The 22,720-nt window shown below is 59.5% G+C and overlaps 1 protein-coding gene across 18 annotated transcripts in view; it reads left to right on the top strand.

The window, feature by feature from the left end:
- The window catches only part of ELN (elastin), an 82,278-nt gene that overhangs the window by 11,842 nt on the left and 47,716 nt on the right, over positions 1-22,720 (top strand). For 17 of the 18 annotated variants that reach the window (XM_050929185.1, XM_050929186.1, XM_050929183.1 and 14 more), the window contains exons 2-9: positions 1,724-1,771; positions 5,612-5,662; positions 6,279-6,311; positions 14,770-14,805; positions 16,307-16,390; positions 17,068-17,136; positions 17,272-17,340; positions 17,421-17,468. In XM_050929185.1, coding sequence (XP_050785142.1) covers positions 1,724-1,771; positions 5,612-5,662; positions 6,279-6,311; positions 14,770-14,805; positions 16,307-16,390; positions 17,068-17,136; positions 17,272-17,340; positions 17,421-17,468 — 438 coding nt within the window. The remainder of the gene's footprint in view (positions 1-1,723; positions 1,772-5,611; positions 5,663-6,278; positions 6,312-14,769; positions 14,806-16,306; positions 16,391-17,067; positions 17,137-17,271; positions 17,341-17,420; positions 17,469-22,720) is intronic. The other variant, XM_050929184.1, reaches the window with a different exon arrangement.

Raw genomic sequence — 22,720 nt, 5'->3', positions numbered from 1 at the left:
TAGGTAGAGACTGATGCATGGGCTGGGCGGATATGGGAGCAGGACTGCCACTCGTCAGCCCTCTCCAATGTGGGAGCAATGCCCCCTCAGACCAGCTCTTGCCTGGGGCAGCTGTGCACACTGGGACCGGGCCAGCTCCTGCAGGCAGCGGGTAAGACATCTGAGCCCTTCCAGATGCAGGCCCTGCCCAGGACAGGCAGGCAAGCCTTGTGCCCTGTTTTACACAGAGGTCGCACTAGGCCACCCCGGGCAGAACTCCCTGCCCAGCATGGCAGCCCTGGGCTCCCTGCTCAGCACAGATAACCCATCCTCTGCTGGCTCCCCTGCAAGGAGGTCCTGGTCCTGCCTTCGAGGCGCTTAGTGATCTGGGCCTGGGATACTCCCTGGAACTCCAGCTCGCACATCCCAAACACCACGGCCCATTTTGTACTGTCTGGGAGACTCAGCAGAGACCAAGAACTGCCAGATGGAGGGTTCACTCTAAATACAACAGCCTTCCTAGCACTGAGTCCGCACAAGAGAGCTTGTCAACGGAAGCATATGGCTCTATACAAAGGGATGGAGGTTCACGCAGCAGCAACCTGGGGCTGTCCAACACTAGTTAGGAGCAGGGCGATGGCAGGCAAAGGTGGGCCCTGTCCCCGCTCTGCATGAGGACAGCTGTCGATGGGATCCTGCCTGAGGACATCAGCTGGGGCTCTCCTAGCCTCATGGCAGTAGGCAGGTTCATTGTAGCTCAGCTCACCTCCCCAGCCTGAGAAATGATGCTGGCTTGAATCCCAGGCAGCGCTGGACTGGCACAGACACGGCAGCAGGGCTGCCTCTCCTGACACAACCGTGGGCCTCCCCCTTTCTGGGGCTGTCCCAGAGCACAGCTGTGTGGGATGTTACAGGAAAAGCCGATATCCCAGAGCCGAGCCCTTCTCCCCGCAGCATGCTCAGCTGCTCAGAGATCAGGGCCCTGGAGACTGGTCTGTTAGCCCCAGACAGGGCCTGGGGACACTGTCCCCCATCATGAGGAGACACTCCCCAGAGTCTTACACCAGCTGGATAGGAGCTAGAGCCAGGCCAGACTCCTGCCCCAGGGAGGAGAGCCAGGTACTCCCTTGCCTCAGGGGTGAACAGCCTGCCACCAGGGCTCTCAGAGGTGTTCGGTCCTCACCAGGGTCCTCAGGGGTGAACAGCCCACCACCAGGACCCTCAGCGGTGTACGGCCCTCACCGGTGTCCTCAGCGGAGTACGGCCCTCCGCCAGGGCCCTCAGGGGTTCCAGTCCTCCGCCAGGGCCCTCATGTATGGCCCTCGCCAGGGCCCTCAGGGGTGTACAGGGTGTCACGGCCCTCTACCTTGAGTCTCAGGGTCACCTGTGGCTTTTCTGAGTCCTGTTAGCAAAATGACAGGGCTTCTGAGTGCACTGACCCCATGCTGCTACCTACATCGCACTTGCCAATTGTACATCTCAAAGCACTTCCCCAAGGCGAGTCAGTGTCATTTTCCCTATGGTAATGATGGGCAACCTGTGGCACAGGGAGGTGCAGGGAATCCCACAGCAAAGCTGGGACCTGGCACTGCCCTGGAGCTCGTGCACTCAAGTGGTAGTCCTGCTTTCTCTGTTTGTCCTGGAAAGGTTTCTGGGCTCCCTGTGAGCCAACTACTGGGTGGACGTGGCCTGGCGGGTGTGTCCCCTGGCTGGCTGTGTGTGATGCTACCTGTTCCTTTTGCAGGGGTGCCTGGTGCTGGAGCGGGAGTTCCGGTTCTAGGATATTACCCAGGTAAGAACCCACACTCCCCAGCGGGACACGGGAAGCGGCAGGGAATGGGACTGTCTCCCCAGCCAGCAGGGCATGCTCTCCCCTGCATGGGAAGGGAAGTGAGAGCACAGTGGGAGCGGGGTCCCCAGGCTGGTGGATGGAAATATCAGCCTGGCCCCAGGGGAGAGGGGTATCCAGGGCTGGGAGCTCAGGGAATGTCTCCCTCGCCCCAACAGGAGTGTGTTTGGATGAATCTGGCCAGCAGGAGCCATGTGCAGGGGTGGGAACCCCCAAGGGACAGTCAGGTGTGGATCCAGGCTAGCAGAGCTGCCTGTGTCACCCCTCCACAAAGCCCCCTCCAGCAGGGCTGGCCACGGTCTCTCTGGGCAGAGGCAGAGCTGCTCGGCGTGGCTGGGCCTGAGCTGAGAGTCAGGAGAGCCTGGTTCCTGTCCCAGCTCTGGTGCTCACTTGCAGCGTGGCCCCGGCTGAGGCACTGCGTGGGGACGGGGAGACACAGAACCTTAGTGCGCAGGCTGCCCCGACCGGTGCCTGAGGGACAATCCAGGCAGCTGGGGTGGTGGCAGCAGGGTGACACCTGGTAACACAGTAGAAGGAAGCCCATCAGCCAGGCATGCTGTAGCCCAGCCCTGGCACATGAGTCATGTTGTAGCACAGTTTCTTTGTCTTGCCCCTGGTTGATGACACCTGGGGGTCCCATCCAGGCCTGAGTCGCTGCATGGGCTCAGGCCCAGATCCACAAGGGACATAGGCACTGCAGTGCCTAACCGTGAAGGGGCCTCGAAATTCACCAGAACACACTGCAATCCACAAAGCCTGCATAGGTGCCCAGGCTCCCTGCACAGTGCCTGGACTGCTGGGCACAGAAGTCAGCACATGGGGCAAGGAGCCACCTAAGCTAGTCAGTGGGCACAGCCAATGGCAGGGACGTATCCTCAGACAGGCACCTGGCTCTGCTAGCAACCCAGGAAGGGTCCCCAGCAGTGAGAGCAGCCGCACGCAGACAGGCTTGGGGGAGGGGATAGCTCAGTGGTTTGAGCAGTGGCCTGCTTAAACCCAGAGTTGTGAGTTCAATCCTTGAGGGGCCATTTACAGATCTGGGGAAAAAAATCTGTCTGGGGGTTAGTCCTTGTAAATGTGTGGACTCACCCCCGTGGCACCTCTTGCTGGTTGCTTCGGGAATTAGCTCAAATTCCAGCTCAGAGCACCCTCTACAGGCCAGTGATCTGCCTTTCAGCTACTGGCTCTGTGTCCCTCCCTGGACCCCAGTGCCCCCTTTATGTGGGGTTCTGCCCCCTGGCAGTAACCCCTTCCTCTTTCTTAGGGGTTTCCCCTCCCTGGGAACCCCCCACCCTCTAGCCCCACTTTGCCTCAGTCTTGGCAACTGCCCAGTCACTGGCTAGCCCCATACCCTGGGGCAGACTGCAGTATTAGCCTCTCATCATCAGCAAAGAGGGTTGGACCTGCTGCCTTGGCCTACCCCTGGGTTGCACCCTGCAACACCCAGTACCTCTTAGCCATCTGCTAGGCTGCAGCCTGGGGCTTTCCAGGCAGGAGCTCCCCAGCATCTCTGCCCTTCCCTAGCCCTGCTGCCCTTATATAAGGGCCTGTTACTCAGTTTGGGGAGTGGCCCCAGCTGCTGCCACTTTCCCAATCAGCCCAGCCTAAAAGGCTGCTTTCTCCAGCCCCCAGCCCTTATCCAGGGGCTGTTTTAACCCCTTCAGGGCCAGACAGAGATCCACTCTGCTACAGTCCTGCTTTGAGCAGGGGTTGGACTAGATACTTCCTGAGGCCCCTTCCAACCCTGATATTCTATGGAGTCTGCAGGGCACAGGCACCTACTGGTTTCTCATGGGTGTGAAGTAGGTATGTGCCTCACTCCACACACAACAGCTGGAGGAGGAGCAGCTCACCTTGTGACTATCACTGCAGGGGTGAGAGCACAGGGTTATTCTGCTGTGGGGCCCTCTCAGTGAACCAGGGGGCCCCAAAGCACTGGACTACAGGGCCATTCTCTTTCTGCCCCAGTGGTTGAGCCTCTGGGGATTAATGCTGGCCAGAGAGAGCGAGACTTTCTGTGGTTAGGGCACACGCTTTGGAGGTGGAAGCTGCTAGGCCCACCCTCTGCTCTAAGCTCAGATTAGTTAGCCCCATAGAATAGGGTGACCAGACAGCAAGTGTAAAAAATCACTGGGGTGGAGGGTAATCGGTGCCTGTTACAGAGTGTGAGGGAGACCAGGCCCTGCACACCCGGCTTCCTGTGATTCACCGTGACTCTCAGCCAGCCAGTAACACAGAAGGTTTATTTAGACACCAGGAACACAGTCCAAGACTGGTCTTGCCGGTACAGACAGCAGGACCCCCTTTAGTTAGGTCCATCTGGGGGCCCCAGGGAGGCCCTAGTCCCGTTGGGAAGCCCAAGCCCTGTCGGGGCCCCTCTCCATTTCCCAGCCAGCTCCAAACTGAAACTCCCTCCAGCCTCTCACTCAGCCTCCCCCGGCTCCTTCCCCAGCCTTTGTTCAGTGGCCGGGGCAGAGGTGTTACCTGGACTCCAACCCCCCTCCTGGGTTCTCATGTTACATGCTCAGGTATCCTCCCTTCCCCAATGCAGACAGTCCCAGCAAAACTCTCCTGCAACCTTCCCAGGCCAACACTCCCCACTCAGCATTTAAAGAACATTCCCACTTCGTCACATATACTATATAAGAAAAAGCCCCCAAAATCAGGACATCTGGTCACCCTACCATAGAACAGCTTCAGCAGGAGAGCCAGAGGGAGCCTCCCCTCATCAGAATATCCCATGGCTCCATCATTAGAGCACCTTGGTGAGCAATGGGAGACTCCTGTTCAGATCTTGCAGGGGATGAGAATTGAACCTGGGTTACCTACATCCCAGGTGAGCACACTAGCCCCTGGCTACGGGTTATAAGATAAGCACCACTGCTCCTCCAGCTGGATTTTGAATGGAACCTAATCTGGCAGGTGGCCTCTGAGCCCACCCCCTGGATGGGGCTTAGCCCATGACTTGGGTGGAGGAATGCCTGTGTTCCCCCCCTTTGCACTGGGGCTTAGGCAGGAGGTGGGCGTCAGGTGCCTAGAGAAGGCAGCAGGGCATGTACCCAGATGCAGAAACTTAGGCACTGAGGGAACTTTAACCCTTAAAACTTAGGTGCTGAGAGTTTAGGCACCTCCAGGCATGAGCGGAAACTTTGTGGATTGCAGAGGGGCCTAGACCTGGGACTTGGGTGCCTAAATCCTGGACTAGGCACTGCCATCCCTATGTAGATCAGGGCTCAGCCCCTGTGCCGGGCCCTGACAGAGTTCAGAGCCTGCATTCCAGGCACAGAGCCAGCCCCTCAAGTCCTTCTGGGAGCCAGGGAACCTGGCAGATCACTGGCCCGAGAGCCCAGCTCTGGCTGCAGGACTCTGTGCTCTGCAGCACCATCTACTGAGAGTGCAGGATTGCTGCAGTGCAGCACGGGCTGTCCCTGCTGCAGAGCGCACTGGAAAGGAGCCGTCTCACTGCGTAGCTAGAGCCACAGCCTGCAGCCCTGACTGGGTGGGGGTGTGGCCGACAGAGGCAGTGACCTTCAGCAAGGTGCTTGCAGCAACCTTTCACAGGAAAGAGGGGTCTCTCTCGGGCAGTCCTACCCCAAGCTGGCAGGGGACCAGCTGCCCACGTCTTCCTGGCTCTTGTTCCTGTGGCTCTGGGCTGGAGCGTGGTGGAGTGGAAGCCCAGGGATGGCAGCTCTCAGGGCTACACCCGAGGGTACTGATTACTCCAAAGCCGTGATGCGGGCAGGGCTGGAGGGCAGGGTGCTGAGCATGTGCTGCTGTTTGCAGGAGCTGTTGGGGTTGGAGGCCTAGGGGTTGGAGCTGGACTCGGAGGTGCAGGTGAGTGCTGCCCTGAGATACACAACCCCAGTCCTCACCTACCTGGCCCGAGGCAGCAGTGGCTGGCAAGCAAGCTTGCTGCTGGCTGAGTCCCTGGGAGCAAGCACTTCTCCTGGGTATGGGGGCACAAGACAGCGGCTCCCCCCCCCCGGCCCCATGTGCAGAAGCACCTGTAGTGGGTCCTTCACCTTGGTGTGGAGGCATCTGCTTCCTGAGCTACAGCGTCCCCCCATAACCAAAGAGGGTGGCCCATGCCCTCTTCTGCAGTGCTGTTGGATTATCCAGGGGGAGGGCCCTTCGGTCTCGCAGACTAATGTCTGGAAGCTTCTGCTCCAGCCACTTAGGGATCAAGTCAGGGAAATTCTCATACCCATGCTGTCCAGGGGACCAGCCTCGTGGGGCCTTCGAACCCACGTGTCTGGCTCTCAGGTGGGGCAGTACAGGGGCGGTTCTCTGCCCAGAGGTGCATGGCCAGTGTGCCAGGTTCATCCCTGGGGCGCCAGGCCAGCCACCTGTGCGACACAATCTCCCGAGGCCAGGGGTTGGGTGGTGCCTTACGCATCTCGCTCCAAACCACCAGACTCACCGCATCCATTGGGCTCTTGCTTCTCTCTAGGGCTCGGTGTTGGCGCGAAACCTGCCAAGCCAGGTAAGGGACATCTCCCTGTTTGTGGGTTCTCGGCTGGACAGTGCAGGGCTCCATTTGCTAGGGGCAGGGCTTGGCAGAAGCCATGGACATGTAGGGGTTTCCCATCAGCTTCTGCCGTTGCGTCTCTTGCATGAGGCTGAGTGGGGGGTCACCACTCAGGACGCTGCATTGGCAAACACGACTCCTCTGCAGCTGCCTTTCGCCTCCCAGCCTCAGCCCTGCTCGCTGTGCCCTGATGGTGCCCGTGCCAGCACATCACACTGCCCCAGCTCAGACCCCCTCCCACACTCGGTAGTTCCCTGCTTTGCCGGCGGTCTCCGCCTCCTCCCCCAGTGCCTTGAGACCACTGCTGTCCATGCCTGGTGTCCAATGCAGGACTTCAGGCCGGTGGGCACCTTGGGAGCAGAGAACTCACCGGGTTCTCGTGTGGGAAAGGAAAGGCTGGGCGGCCTTGGCCTTCTTCATACCCTGGGGCTGGCAGCCCATGACCCCTTGCAGCACTGGCACGAGGTGTGGGGCTGCGGCCCTGGCTGGCACTGTCCCCGTTCCGCAGGGGGCAGAGTGGCAGCCAATGCCTTGATGAGAGGAAGGCCCAGGCCACAACAGAGCTGGTTCAGGGCCTGGCAGCCCCTGGGCACTGGTTCCAGGCAGGCTCTTCCGCTGCCAGCGAGGCCTGGTGAAGGCATGTCAGGCCTCAGCTAGCCTGAAGTTAAATGCCAACTCCAGGAGACTGAGCCAGATCCCAGCACTCCCTGGTGCCCAGAACCGCTGGGGGAACTGCAGCATGCAGATACCTAGTGCCGGGAGAGGATCCTGGCTCCTGTCTGTCCCTGTCTGTCTGTAAGTCAGCCATCCTGGCGCTAGGGACAGAGCTCAGGAGCTCCAAGTCAGTTGTGCCCATCTCAGGGCAGACGTAAAGCTGCAGTAATGTCAGCCCCATGCCAAATCCAGCAGCTGCCAGGAGACTGTGCCCTGGAAAGCTGGCAGAGCCTCTCTCCGCCTTGCAGAATTCAGTGCCAGGCCAAATGACCAGCAAGGTGCCTTTGCTCAGGCAAACCCCACCCTGGAGCAGGAGGCATCTGTGAGGCAGAGGGTCCCATTTACAGTGAGAGACATGCAGCCTGCAGGAGGCTCAGCATAGGGCCACCAGAAGCCTGCTCAGGTCCCACAGATGGCAGTGCCCAGCCTGCCCAGCCCAGCCTTTCCCCTGCAATGCCTGCAGTGGGGTCAGCTGGGCAGGGTGCTTCCCAGAAACCTCTCTGGCATGGCTAGACATGGCTTCAGCCCTCTGGGGTAAGAGGCTGCCCCAAGGCTGCGATGGTGCCTGGAGACATCCTCTAGCTGTGGATGGAGTTGCTGAGGAATCATCTGGTTGTTGTAGGATGGACCCACACTTACTTCAAGAGGCATGACGCTGCAGTGCACGTGTCATCACCCCGCCATCCGGTGAGACAGCTGAGCCAGCGCACGTCTCATCATGGGGCCCTCTGCTATGCCAGGCTGGGCCAGTGTGTTTGGTCATCACTGCACTGGCCCCTGAGCTGGGCCAGCGCATGTGTCATCACTGTGTTGTCCTGTGGGATGGCTGGGCCAGTGAGTGTGTCATCACCAGATCAGGGGCATGCAGCTGGGTCCTAGCTTCTCTGGTTGCTGGAGAGGGGGCAGGAAGGAAGTGGGCTGGGCCCCTGGCATGTTGGGAGGCAGGTGAGAGATGCTGCGTCAGGCCCGGGGACTGGGGCTGGAGATCACCCGTGCTGCCAGGTGCCCGTCTCAGTGGGGCCAGGAGGCTCCAACCCCTTTGGGGTACTCTCAGGTCAGACTGCCCGTCCAGCCTTGGCCCTGCCCAGAGCCTAAGTGAGCAGCAATGCGATTGGCCTCTGGGCCTGTCCGTCTGCGTCTCCGCGGGTGTCCCTGGCAAGGCATGTCTCCGATTTCAGTGTGTGGAAAGAAAAACAAGGCCTGTGTTTGTGGGTAATGAAACCCAAACGGTACGGAGCTGTGCAGGCCCAAAATGAGTGCTGGCAGCCGCCCTCAGCCAAGGGCAGAGGAATTTGTGCCTGGAGGGAGCGAGCGGATGATTAGGCACAGATGTTGGAAGGCATCAAAGTCCTGAGCCAGAGCGACTTGCTCCACACTCGTAAACATTTCAGATCCAGTCCCATTGCTGCCTCCTGTGGCATGGGGGGACAGAGCCCAGCGAGTGGCAGGGATGGGACACAGTCATGGAGGAGAGACAGATGAGCACAGCAGGGCAGGGCAGGGAGCCACTCCACCTGCCCCAGCGTGCAGCTCTTCTCGTTATCCCAGGCCTGCTCCGAGGGCGCTTCCCGTCTCATTGCACCAGCTCCTCACTCCAGGGCACACGTGGGGAGGGAAGTGACTCTCCAAAGCTCCTCTCACACCGCAAGCACCACCCAGTTGAGGAGCCAGAAGCAAGGATCCAGCCCCTCTCCATTCCTGTGTGCTGCGGCCAGCAAGGAAATAGTTACCAATGCTGCTCCTCCTGAGGCTCCAGGTCAGCAGCGGCTGGAAAGGAAGAGAGGCAGGTGGCCCACACAATGCTCTTGCTCAGGATCTCTGCAGACCCATGCAGTGTCTGAGCACAGAGATGGTTCAGCGGTGACTAGATCACAGTCTAAGTGTCTCCACGGGGAAAACATACTTAGCAATGGGCTTTTCAGTGTAGCAGAGAAAGGTCCAACATACTCCCGGGGCTGGAAGTTGGAGCTAGACAAATTCAGAATGGAAATCAGGCGTAAATGTTTAACCCTGAGAATAACTAGCCACTGGAACAATTTACCAAGGCGCATGGGTGACTATACATCCCGTTTTGGCCGGTGCAGTCCCTTTTTTAAGCCCTGTCCTGGCCATCCTGACTTTTTTTATGGAAGTGGGCATTTGTCCCACTCACTCTTGCCGACTTGCTCAGGGGTACAGTGCAAAAGAACACATGGGGGGCGAGTGGAGATGCCAGCCCTGTGCAGAAGGAGGGAGGGCTTGCTGGGGGGAGGCAGCATTCCAGCATGCAGGGGGGTGGGGCAGCAGGGTTTCAGAGACCAGCAGCAGCCTTGCAGGGGAAAGGGTAGGGCTCAGACAAGCAGCTGGGGGTGTCCTGTTTTCCCTTAGGGAAATATGGTCACCCTAGCATGGAGGATTCTCCAGCACTGGGGAAGTGTAGCTCAGGAGTGGGTGTTTTTCCAAAAGCTCTGCCCTAGGAATGATTTAGGGACAGGTCTCCAGCCTGCGTTATGCAGGAGGTCAGTATGATGGAGTGGGCACGTTCTTGATGTGTTATTTGAATGCTGAGGGGGAGTATTGACCTGGGAAGGTTGCTGGGGAGTTTTGCTGGGACTGGCTGCATTGGGGAAGGGAGGATACCTGAGCAGGTAACATGAGAACTCAGGAGTGGGGTTGGAGGGCAGGTAACACCTCTGCCCTGGACACTGGACAAAGGACCCAAAGCCTGGGGAAGGAGCTGGGGGAAGGCCAGAAAGGAGATGGCTGAAGGGAGTTTCAGTTTGGAACTGGCTAGGTAATAAAGAGGGGTGCCCCGACCAACAGGGCTGTGGACTCCCTGGGGCCCCCAGATGGACCTAACTAAAGGGGGTCCTGCTGTCTGTACCTGCAAGACCTGTCTTGGACTGTGTTCCTGTCGTCTAAATAAACCTTCTGTGTTACTGGCTGGCTGAGAGTCACGGTGAATCACAGGAAGCCGGGAGTGCAGGGCATTGACTCCCCCGACGCTCCGTGACAACTGGGGGCAGGGTTGGGATCTACTGCACCCCATGGATGGCACTGCCTGCAGTAAGTGACTGGGGAGCAGTAAAACAAAGGGGGATTGACAGGGACCAGGCGTGCTGAAGAGTCAGCGAGGGATGGTTTCAGGGGGCAATTAAACCCCGGGAGTGTGTAACCAGCAAGAAGGACTTTTGCAGTAACAGGGTCCCCCAGGGGATTGCAGCAAGCGGTCCCAGGGGCAGAGGGATCTGCCGCTCGACCCTGGCAGAGAGATGGTGACCTTGAGAAGGGCTGGCACACTAGGGGTCTCCCTGGAAACTATGGGGAGCAGCGAGCTCCCAGGCCTATGAATGGTCAGCAGGAAGATGTATGCCAAGGGGCTTAAGAGTGACCTGGTGGAGCTGTGCAAGCAGAGGGGGCTGCACAGGGGGAGACTCACCAAAGACCAGCTGATTGCTCAGCTGGAGGGAGATCGCTCAAATGAACTGATCCCTGTCTCTGAGGGAAGCAGATGGGCAGATGCAGCGCAGGCACCAGTGTCTGTCCCAGCTGGGAGTGGTCAGCTGGCTGCTGAGGTCTTTCTGAGACCCCTCCTGCCTATGCCTAGGGGAAGGGCTGGGAGGAGCCCAGCAAATACCAAGGGCACCATGACACCCCCGGCCAGCAGGGGATCCTCCCGGCGAAGCTCAGCCCCCAGCAGGGGATCCTCCCGGTGATGATCAGCATCTGTGGAGCAGAAGTGGCTGCAATGGGAGAGAGAGCTAAAACTGAGAGAGATGGAGGATCATGAGAAACAGAGGCAGCATGAACTGGAGGAGAAAGAGAGACAGAAGCAGCGTGAAGAAAGACAGAGGCAGCATGAACTGGAGGAGAAAGAGAGACAGAGGCATCATGAACTGGAGCTGGTGAGGCTGGGGGGCAGCGAGCCCCCGGCTGCGGTGAGTGAGGGGGGACCCAGGATTGCTCGGAGCTTTGATAAGTGCATCCTGGCCCAGCGTAAGGAGAGGAAGGACATGGATGACTTCCTGGATGCCTTGGAGACGGCCTGCGAGCTGCACCAGGTTGATACTGCAGACAGGCTCTGGGTTCTCACCCCCTTACTGGACCCCAAAGCCATGGCATTGTACTGCCAACTGGAAGGGTTGGAGAAAGGGGACTACGAAATATTCAAACAGGCCCTGCTATGTGAGTTTGGGCTGATTCCCAAGATGTGCCAGGAAAGGTTCCGGAGCCAACGTAAAACCCCTGAGGTCTCATATCTGCAACTAGCAATCTGCATGGAGAGATACGCCAGAAGTGGGCAGATGGGGCCCAGACAAAGGGGGACCTGGTTAAACTGATCGTCCTAGAGCAACTCTATGAGCTGTGCCCATCCGACCTGACGCTGTGGTTGAGGGACCAAAAGCCAGAGAACCCGCGACATGCAGGGCGGCTGGCTGATGAGTTTGTGAAGCGTCGGACGAGGGGTGGCAGGGAGGAGTCCCAAAGGAACAGGCTCACCATGATGCAAAAAGAGAGTGACTCTGGGACGTCCCATAAGGGAAACATGGAGAACGCCCTCCCAAGGGGAACATCCAGAATCAGGGCCAGCCGACCTGCTCGAGGGAACCAAAGGGACATGGGCTGCTATTACCGTGGCCAGAGAGGCCACATATGGGCCCAGTGCCACAGATTCAGGGACAGACTGAGCATACCGAACCCGCAGAGGGTTGACGAGATGGAGACCCAGCTGGACAAGGGGCAGGCTTCCCAGGCAATGGTGACTGGCAGCTTATCAACTGCTCAGGAGAGAGGAGGGCCCCAGGCCAGCTTCTCTGGGGGGCTGGATGCCCCGGACTCAAGGTTCTCCGTTTACAGGGTGGGTGCGGGACTGTCACAGTGTCTTGTTCCCATGGAGGTGGATAGGAGGAAAATCTATGGATGCTGGGACACAGGCGCTGAGGTGATGCTGGCCCGGCCCAAGGTGGTAGCTCCAGATCAGGTAATGCCCAACACCTATCTGACCCTGACGGAGGTAGCTGGGACCCCATACAAGGTGCCTGTGGTGAGGGTACACTTGAAATGGGTGGCCAAGGAGGGCCTCAAAGAAGTGGGGGTGCACCACCATTTGCCCACTGAGGTGTTAATGGGAGGAGACGTGGAGAACTGGCCAAGCAACCCCCAGGTGCCCTGGTCATGACCCGTAGCCCGAGCCTGCAAGGGACACTGTGCCCTGACCTCGGGGAAGGTACCTTGGCCGAGGTGCAGGACCCTAACACGGTGGGGAGGGAACACCCAGGAACACAGCTCAAGGAGGCTGCGGCTTCAGACTCAGCTGCCAAGAAAGAGCAGGTCCCCATCCCTGTCCCAGCTGCTGAGTTCCAGGCCGAGTTGCAGAAAGATCCCTCCTTGCGGAAGATAAGGGACCTGGCTGACCGCAGTGCGGTATAGATCATGGGGAGAAGGTCCCTGTGGAAGAAGCAATTCCTGTACTGAGAATGGGCTCCCCCAGGGGAAATGGAGTCAGGGGGGATCAGGAGGCAGCTGGTGGTACCCCGGAAGTATCGCCGCCAGCTGCTGTGCCGGGCCCATGACATCCCCCTCTCAGGGCACCAGGGAATCTGGTGTACCCAGCAGAGACTGCTTCAGAACTTTTACTGGCCTGGGGTCTTTATTACTGTCCAACAGTACTGCCAATCCTATGACCCCTGCCAAAGGGTGAGGAAGGCCCGGGACAAGGGGAAAATGACTTTAGGACCCTTGCCCAGCATAGAGGAGCCTTTCCAGAGGGTGGCCAAGGTCAAAAGGGGGGCTCTGAACTAAGAGAGCCCAAATCACAGCCCCCCAGACTGGAACATGGGGAGAAGACCCAGGCTCAGCTTGAACCCCAGGGGTATTGGGGTGGAAAAAGGGCACGGGACGCATAAGCCTTCCCACATGCAGACTACGAGTGCCATCAAGCAGACCTGACCTAAACGGGGGCATGAAACTGGAAGGGCCTGGTGTAATTCTCCCCCAGGAAGTGGGGGTACACTGAGGCATCCATGGGAACGTGGGTAGGTTTGAACTTCCCCAGGTCACTGGCTGAAGTGACCCTTCTCAGTTCGGTCTCGAAGTGGGGAGAGAGGTGATGAAGTGGGAAGGTTCTTGATGTGTTATTTGAATGCTGAGTAGGGAGTATTGACCTGGGAAGGTTGCTGGGGAGTTTTGCTGGGACTGGCTGCATTGGGGAAGGGAGGATACCTGAGCACGTAACCTGAGAACCCAGGAGGGGGGTTGGAGGCCAGGTAACACCTCTGCCTGGGAAACTGGACAAAGGACCCAAAGGCTGGGGAAGGAGTTGGGGGAAGGCCAGAAAGGAGATGGCTGAAGGGAGTTTCAGTTTGGAGCTGGCTGGGAAATAAAGAGGGGCACCCCGACCAAAAGGGCTGTGGCCTCCCTGGGGCCCCCAGATGGGCCTAACTAAAGGGGGTCCTGCTGTCTGTACCGGCAAAACCTGTCTTGGACTGTGATCCTCATAGACTCTAGGACTGGAAGGGACCTCGAGAGGTCATCGAGTCCAGTCCCCTGCCCTCATGGCAGGACCAAATGCTGTCTAGACCATCCCTGATAGACATTTCTCTAATCTACTCTTAAATATCTCCAGAGATGGAGATTCCACAACCTCCCTAGGCAATCTATTCCAGTGTTTAACTACCCTGACAGTTAGGAACTTTTTCCTAATGTCCAACCTAAACTTCCATTGCTGCAGTTTAAGCCCATTGCTTCTGTTGTCTAAATAAACCTTCTGTTTTACTGGCTGGCTGAGAGTCACGGTGAATCACAGGAAGCCAGGGGTGCAGGGCCTGGTATCCCCCACACTCCGTGACAGTCAGACTAGCTGGTCCCTTCTGGCCTGCAGATCCATGAGCCTGTGAGTCCCTGCACTGGTTACACTCGGGGTGCATGGTTCTAGTTACCCCGGCAGCCATGCAGGAGAGAGACTCCCTTGTTATCTAAATGAAAGCTGGAATTCTGGGAGCCGGGGGGCAGCCTCCCAGACAGACTGGAGCTGGCCCCAGTCACTCCCACTCCCCAGCCTAGAAGGCAGAGAAATCCCAGGGCACAAGGCAGCTTCTAGGCTCCAGCAGTCACCATGGCTCTAGTTCCAAGAGCCAGTGGGCTGCTGGCCACTGGACCCTCATGCCAACTGGCTCCAGCAGAGTGTGGCTGAATGGGCTAGAACCATTCACACCCACACAGACAACACCGCCTGGGAATTGTGTTAGTGGAGGGTTTCTCTGGCCTTCCCCTGGCATGGTGCTGGGTGAGACTGTAGTGCTCCAGCCTCTCCCAGGTGACACATCCGACACTTTAAATCCTTTACCCGGTGCGGCAGCATAGACACCAGCCAGTGTGTGTGCTGCAGAAGGGGTGCAGAGCTCAGGCTGAGCACCAGTGCCCTCCCCTGCCTTGTGCAGGCAGTCAGCCACTCTGAGAACTGGGCCGTGGGAGGAGAGTAGGAGTGATAAAGCCCGTGTCCTTCCCAGGCCTTCCTTCACTGCTTTCGGGGAAAGAGCAAGTCCCAGAGGTGGCAGCTGGAAACAGTGGACCTGACCACTACTATTGTGTCTACTCAGAGCCTGGCTGAACTAACTGGGCCGAGCTTAACTGCTCCCATCTCCTGTGCCTGCCGCCAGCCTTCCCTCCTTATCCAGCAGTGGTCCCCCTGTGCCCCTTCTCACCAATCTTCTCTTTCCAGGCCTCGGGGGACTTGGCGCACTTGGCCTGCAGCCAGGTGAGTACGTTGACTCTTAGGGGATCTCTGGGGAGGCTGAGCCCTGCCCCGGAGGGACTGGCATGGGAGCCCTCACCCAAGGCACTCCTTTGCATACAGCGCACACTGCAGATCCTTGTGCGCTTTTCCTGATTCCCGTTTGCCCAAGCCACAGAGACAGGTGCTGAGATGTGCCAAGGCTGCCAAGGGGGTTGGACAACCTTGCAGTGCACGGAGGTTGGGGAGCCAGGCTCCCTCACAGCTGTGGGATCCAGGGAGCTGGGGCTGTTCCCAGCCTTGAGCAATGGGGATTCAGCCTCAGCCCCCTCATCAGGGTCAGAGCCTCATTGTGCCAGGCACTCCAGGTCTGGCTTCCACTGCACAGGCACGAACACATGGGGCAGGGAGCAGGGATGGAGCCCACCTTTTGGGGAGCCACAGGACAGCTGGATGCTCCACACCATCTCGGGATCTTTTAACTGTCTGCAGCCCAGCTTGGCTGTGGTTGGCCAGCCGATCCCTACCAGGGGCTGCATGGAGCAGAGGATGAGGGTGCCAAGGGATAAGGCAGAGAGCATGGAGGAGAGCACAAAGATATTTGTGGTGCAGGGGGTCAAGGCTGGCATGAGGAGAAACGTGGTCAGAGACACGGGCCGACAGGTACAGTGGGGCAGAGCTGGGCAGGGGATGCAGTGGGAGTTAAAGAGTCTGGGCAAACATCGAAAAGGGGAGAAAATGATCGTATAAGAGCAAGGAGGAACAGTCTGCTCACTCCAGCAGCCCCCCTGCTATCCCATCCCAGGGCTCCCCCCATAGATCTACTGATACACCTTAATCCTGACCACAGTCCCCAGCTGTCCCAGTCTGGGGCTCCCCCAACAGCTCTGCCAGTGCCCACCCTCTTCCTGCCCTGCAGTCCCAGCCCTGGGCTCCCCTACACAGTTCAGCTGATGCTGAGACCTTGCTTTCACTCCAGTGTGCCGGGAGCAGGGACTCACTAGGAAACTCGCAGCCACACCAGCATGAGTCCTCCAAGGAGGCGGTCCCACTCCCTCCACAAGGGCTCAACCCGACGCCTGCTGATGGGTGCCCTGGAGACCCACTGGGGATGGAGTTGAGCCCCTGTGGGCCCTGGCAACCATTTGCTTGATGGATCTCAGAATACTGCTGCTGTATGACTCCAAGCACACGGCCCTGATTTACAGGGGAGCCCCTCTCTGACCCAGGCAGCAGGGCAGAGACGTGGCCAAGTCCCCAGGGTGGGGATGAGGGGAGGCTGCTTGTGTCTCTGCTCTGCAGAGCTGGCAGGGTCCAGTTCAGTCCCTGGAGCAGCCCTGAGGCCAGGTTGCCCTCCCCCTGCCATGAGTCTTGTGGCAGTGGGGGATCCTGCCTTCCACTCTCCCCCCAGCCCCTGGGACAGTGCAGAGCCAAGGCACTGGCCTGGAACAGCACAGCTGGAAGTGGGGGGCCCAGGGCAGGGGTGAATCCCCGGGTCACAGCTAACTCTCCTTCTCCCTGGCAGGTGGTGTAGTCCAGCCAGGTTTCTACCCGGGCGGCCTCTACCCGGGGGCTGGGCTGGGAGCCTATAAAGCTGCTGCAAAAGCTGGTGAGTGCACATGACTTTCTAGTGCAGGGGGTTATCCAGGATGCCTGCATGCCCCTGCCTCTCCCTGGTGCCTGCTGCCCCCCTCATCTTGCCCTCTTGCCTGGCTCTCTTGCCATGAGCCCTGGGGTTCCTGCCTTCTCTGGAGTAGGGCCTGGTCTCCACCCAGGTGTGAAGCGGCACATGAGAGGCGCTGGTCTCTTGGGCTAGAGCTGGCCCTGGGGGTGGGGTAGGGAACTGGAGGCGAAGGGGCAGGAGTGGGCCCAGTAGAGACTGTGCCCGTGGGCCACATGCTGAGCCGAGTGCACTGGCTGGAGTTAGGAGTCGGTGCATAGGGAGCAGAGCTGGGTGTGCAGCGCCTGGCACCGGACAGGCTGGGATCCTGCTGCCCAGGCTCAGGGAGGCCTCTCCCTATCTGATGCAACAGAGGCTGTCACTCCTGCAGCCTGTGGGACAGTGACGGGAAGCCCACATTGGATGCCACCCATCGGCGGGAGGGCAGCATGGGGAAGCCTGCATCAGAGTGCCCACTGAGGTTGAACTTCCCCCGCACCGCTGGAGCATATGGTCCATCGAAGCTGGGCACAGGACCCATGGCTGGGCCTGAAATACCCAGGGATCCAGTTTCCTGCTGGGAGCCCGCTGTGCACTGTGGCTCAGAACTTCCTTTTCATGACCAGGTGCTGGTGTGGGCGGAGTGGGCGGAGTCAACGGTGTGGGTGGACCCGGCGGTGTTGGGGTCTCCACAGGTAAGGTGTGTTGCAGTCCAGGGCTTGCCCACCCCTGGGCACAACTCTGACTACTCCGTGCCATGCCCTGAGAGGAGCAGAGGCCTGCCATGCTGTCCACTGGTCCAGTGCTCATGGCCTCTGGCTCTCCTGCAGGTGCTGTAGTGCCCCAGGTTGGGGTGCAGCCAGGAGTAGGCGCTGGAGGGAAACCTGCCAAGGTACCAGGTAGGTGATGGAGAAGGCTGGGAAGGGTGGGACCATTCAGCTGGACAGACAGTCACTGCTCCTCCTTTCTTGGCTGGCAGGTGTTGGCATTCCAGGTGTGTACCCGGGTGGCGTGCTTCCAGGAACAGGTGAGCAGTAGCCAGGCCCTGATACTGGGCTCTGCTGATGAAGTTTGTGGCCAAGGGACCCACCAGTGGCAATGTCCCCTGTCCGTCAGGACATGGCCCAGCCAGCCTGACAAACACCAGCTCGCTCTGGGAAGGATCTCGCTCAGTCTAGACTGAATCTAGCCCAGAAACTGTGCACTTTGGACACGGGTGCAGGCCCTGGCATGGGACTCAGAAGGGCTGTTTGGATTTGGGGGGTGGGGTGGAGAGGGGCTGTTTGGGTTGGGGGCGTGGGATGGAGAGGGGCTGTTTGGGTTTAGGGCATGGGGGGGACGGGCTGTTTGGGTTGGGGGCGTGGGGTGGAGAGGGGCTGTTTGGGTTGGGGGCGTGGGGTGGAGAGGGGCTGTTTGGGTTTGGAGCTTGGGGGGGACAGGGGCTGTTTGGGTTTGGGGCATGGGGGAGAAGAGGGGCTGTTTGGGTTTGCGGAATGCAGGGGAACAGGGGCTGTTTGGGTTTGGAGCATGGGGTGGAACAGGGGCTGTTTGGTTTTGGGGCATGGGGTGGAAAGGGGCTGTTTGGGGTTTGGGGCGTGGGAGGGAAGAGGGCCTGTTTGGGTTTGGGAAATGGGGGGGAACAGAGGCTGTTTGGGTTTGGAGCATGGGGTGGAACAGGGGCTGTTTGGGTTTGGGGCATGGGGGAGAAGAGGGCTGTTTGGGGAATGGGGGGAAGAGGGGCTGTTTGGGTTGAGGGCGTGGGGTGGAACAGGGGCTGTTTGGGTTTAGAGCTTGGGGGGGCAGGGGCTGTTTGGGTTTGGAGCATGGGGGGGACAGGGGCTGTTTGGGGAATGAGAGGAAGAGGGGCTGTTTGGGTTGGGGGCGTGGGGTGGAACAGGGGCTGTTTGGGGAATGGGGGGGCAGGGGCTGTTTGGGTTTGGAGCATGGGGGGGGAACAGGGGCTGTTTGGGGAATGGGGGGAAGAGGGGCTGTTTGGGTTTGGAGCATGGGGTTGGAAGAGGGGCTGTTTGGGGAATGGGGGGAAGACGGGCTGTTTGGGTTGGGGGCGTGGGGTGGAACAGGGGCTGTTTGGGGAATGGGGGGAAGAGGGGCTGTTTGGGTTTGGGGTATGGGGGGACAGGGGCTGTTTGGGGAATGAGGGGAAGAGGGGCTGTTTGGGTTTGGAGCATGGGGGGGACAGGGGCTGTTTGGGGAATGGGGGGAAGAGGGGCTGTTTGGGTTGGGGGCGTGAGGTGGAACAGGGGCTGTTTGGGTTTAGAGCTTGGGGGGCAGGGGCTGTTTGGGTTTGGAGCATGGGGGGGACAGGGGCTGTTTGGGGAATGGGGGGAAGAGGGGCTGTTTGGGTTTGGAGCATGGGGGGGACAGGGGCTGTTTGGGGAATGGGGGGAAGAGGGGCTGTTTGGGTTTGGAGCATGGGGGGACAGGGGCTGTTTGGGGAATGGGGGGAAGAGGGGCTGTTTGGGTTTGGAGCATGGGGGGGACAGGGGCTGTTTGGGGAATGGGGGGAAGAGGGGCTGTTTGGGTTTGGAGCATGGGGGGGACAGGGGCTGTTTGAGGAATGGGGGGAAGAGGGGCTGTTTGGGTTTGGAGCATGGGGGGGACAGGGGCTGTTTGGGTTTGGAGCATGGTGGGGACAGGGGCTGTTTGGGGAATGAGGGGAAGAGGGGCTGTTTGGGTTTGGAGCATGGAGGGGGACAGGGGCTGTTTGGGGAATGGGGGGAAGAGGGGCTGTTTGGGTATGGGGCATGAGAGGGGACAGGGGCTGTTTGGGGAATGGGGGGAAGAGGGGCTGTTTGGGTTTGGGGCATGAGAGGGGACAGGGGCTGTTTGGGGAATGGGGGGAAGAGGGGCTGTTTGGGTTTGGAGCATGGGGGGGACAGGGGCTGTTTGGGGAATGGGGGGACAGGGGCTGTTTGGGTTTGGGGCATGAGGGGGGACAGGGGCTGTTTGGGGAATGGGGGGAAGAGGGGCTGTTTGGGTTTGGAGCATGGGGGGGGACAGGGGTTGTTTGGGTTCAGCTCCTCCCAAATGCAAAGAGGCCACAGGTGGGTTTGAAATCGCTTGCGGGAATTGGTGCCGCTGTTCTGTGTGGAGACGGCCCAGGCTCCCCCAGGCGGCTGCTATGGAGACCAAGCAGTGGTGGGGCTAGAGGCAAAGCCCTGGCATGGGGCAACCGCTGGCAGCAAAGCTCAGAAAATGTCAGGGCAGGGAGTCGTATGGAAATCACGGCAGTGCCCTTGTCTAGTTCAGTGGCTTATATCCCCAGGGATACCCGGTGCAGTTCCCCTGTCCCCGAGCTGGGGGGTGGGGTGGGAAAATTCAGGGCCCTGGAAGCCTCCACCTCTGCCTGGGGCTGTGAACCCCAGAGCGCTCAGAGGCTGCTGTGAAGGGGGTGCAGGAGAGACGCGGGGTGAGAGACGGCAACTGGCATTGCCACAGACCTGGCAAAGAGGGGGGTGGAATTCCTGGGGACAGGGCTCCAGGCCCTGGGAACCACAGCTCTAATGGGGAGCACCCCCATGCCCTGCACAAGCCTGCAGGTGTGGGAGCAGGGGCCTGCTGGGCCATTTCCACGGTGGGGTGTGCTGAGCTCCTATTCCACATTCACAGGGGAGGAGCCCCTGGGCCTGCCCACCTGCCGGGAGACCTGTGTGCCAATGCTGCCCGTGAGAGAGACATTGGCTGCAAGCTGCCCCCACAACCACCTCAGAGTATGGCTGCTTGGGCTGTTCAGTGCCTTGCACCAGAAGTCCAACTCCCTCCCATCCCCAGGGCCACGGGAGACCCTGAACAGTCTCTGGTTACTGCCACTGGGGGTTAGATTCCCACCCTCGAGAAGAAAAACCCCACCTCCCATCCCCGATTCCCTGGAGCCAGCCACTGCCCGCCCTCAGCCCCGCAGGGGCCAGATGGGAGCTGGTGCCTCCTAAAAGGCCCAGAGTCCCATTCTCCACCCCCTAAGCCATCCAATCTCCCTCACCTGGATTGGATCAGAACAAGTCTTTGAACCTGGGCCCCATCTCCCAAGCCCATCCCTGTCCACTGGTTTTAGATGTGACTCGAGGCAGCTAGATACGCTCTCTGCTTTAGAATGGCCCATCTTGGTGTGGCTTGTAAGAAGGCAAGTCCCAGTGGATAGGGGCATATCATGCATCCCAGACACTGAACGCAGCCCTGGCGTGCAGAGGGGACACATCTCTCTCCCTGCCCCTGTGCTCCTGGGATGGTAGGAATTGGTCCATCCATCCCAGGAGCACTGGGGCAGGGAGAGAGATGAGGAAATGAGAGGGGAAGGGTGTGACACTTTCCTCAGGGTGCCCAGAACCACAGCCCTCTGTGTTACCCCTCTGCCTTAGAGGAGGAGAGCCCTGCTGGAGCTTAGGCTGTGTCAGCTCCCTTCCATGCCAGTCCGCCCACCTCCCCAGCAAACTCCTCCAGACTGCCAGCCTTAAATTAGCCTTCCTGGTGACACTGAGGGAACCCCAGGGCCCAAGATCCCCAGAGACATCTCTGCAGCGTCCAGCCCCATCACTGGCCATGCACAGAAATTAACAAGGCAGCTGCCTCCAAAGAGGCTCAGCTGAAATTCTCCATCTGCCTTCAGCACCCAGCACAGAGATGGGTTATAGCTATCTAAATAAATATATGGAGATACACCTATCTCACAGAGCTAGAAGGGATCCTGACAGGTCACCGAGTCCAGCCCCCTGCCTTCACTAGCAGGACCAAGTACTGATTTTGCCCCAGATCCCCAAGTGGCCCCTTCAAGGATTGAGTTCACAACCCGGGGCTGAGTAGGCCCATGCTCAAACCACTGAGCTATCCCTACTGATAAGGAACAGCTGTTTATATGATACTGAGCGAGAGAAAAAGGAACAGGTCTGGTTACAAACAAAACAAGAATAATTTGCTTTCTAGTGAGCAAATCTTCACTCCGGCAAGCTACAGTCTTTGCCTGAGTAGCTTTCTTACTTACTTCCAGCTACCAGCATCTCCAGCCCCTCAGGCAGGAGGACCCACCATGCACAGAATTTTGTCCCCTAAGTGATGGGTAACCAAGTCCCATTTCTTCCCTTTTATAATCCAGCAAACTTCAGCAATGTGTTCTTGGGAAGTGTTTCTGCAGATCAGAGGTGGGCAAATTTTTGGGCTGAGGGCCACATCTGGGTGGGGAAATTGTATGCAGGGCTGGGGCAGGGGATTGGGGTGTGGGAGGCAGTGTGGGGTGAGGGGGTGCGGTGTGCAGGAAGGGGCTCAGGGCAAGGGATTGGGGCAGAGGAAGGGTGCAGGGTGTATGAGGGGGCTCAGGGAAGGGGGTGGGGGTGCAGGAGGGGTGCGGAATGCAGCAGGGGGCTCAGGGTAGGGGGTTGGAGTGCACAGGGGAGCAGGGTGCAGCAGGGGGCTCAGGGCAGGGAGTTGGAGTGCAGAGTGTATGAGGGGGCTCAGGGAATGGGGTGGGGTGCAGGAGGGGTGCGGAGTGCAGCAAGGGGCTCAGGGCAGGGGGTTGGAGTGCACAGGGGAGCAGGGTGCAGCAGAGGGCTCAGGGCAGGGGGTTGGAGAGCAGCATGTACAAGGGGGGTCAGGGCAGGGAGTTGGGGTAAAGGAGGGATGCGGAGTGCAGCAGGGGGCTCAGGGCAGGGGGTTGGAGTGCACAGGGGAGCAGGGTGCAGCAGAGGGCTCAGGGCAGGGGGTTGGAGAGCAGCATGTACAAGGGGGCTCAGGGCAGGGAGTTAGGGTAAAGGAGGGATGCGGAGTGCAGCAGGGGGCTCAGGGCAGGGGGTTGGAGTGCACAGGGGAGCAGGGTGCAGCAGAGGGCTCAGGGCAGGGGGTTGGAGAGCAGCATGTACAAGGGGGCTCAGGGCAGGGAGTTGGGGTACAGGAGGGGTGCGGAGTGCAGCAGGGGACTCAGGGCAGGGGGTTGGAGTGCAGGGTGTACGAGGGGGCTCAGGGCAGGGAGTTGGGGTGCAGAAGGTGTATGAGGTGCAGGCAGGGGGCTTAGGGCAGGGCATTGGGGGGCAGGATGCAGAAGGGGTTTGGGCTCCGGGGTGCCAGTGGCATGAACCAGGGCCAGGGCAGGCTCCCTGCCTGCCTGCCCTGTCCCCGGCCCCGTGCTGCTCCCGGAAATGCTGCAGCCCCTGGAGGAGTGGGGGTGGAGGGCTCCCCGTGCTCTGCCCTTGCCTTGCCTCCAGGTACCTCCCCCAAAGCTCCCATTGGCTGCCACTGCGGTTCCCCGTTCCCAGTCAATGGGAGCTTCAGGGG

This window comes from Gopherus flavomarginatus, chromosome 19, assembly GCF_025201925.1.
Source record: "Gopherus flavomarginatus isolate rGopFla2 chromosome 19, rGopFla2.mat.asm, whole genome shotgun sequence".
Lineage (NCBI taxonomy): Eukaryota > Metazoa > Chordata > Testudines > Testudinidae > Gopherus > Gopherus flavomarginatus.
The sequence above is the reverse complement of the archived record's forward strand: the minus strand, read 5'-3'. Positions and strand labels throughout refer to the sequence as shown.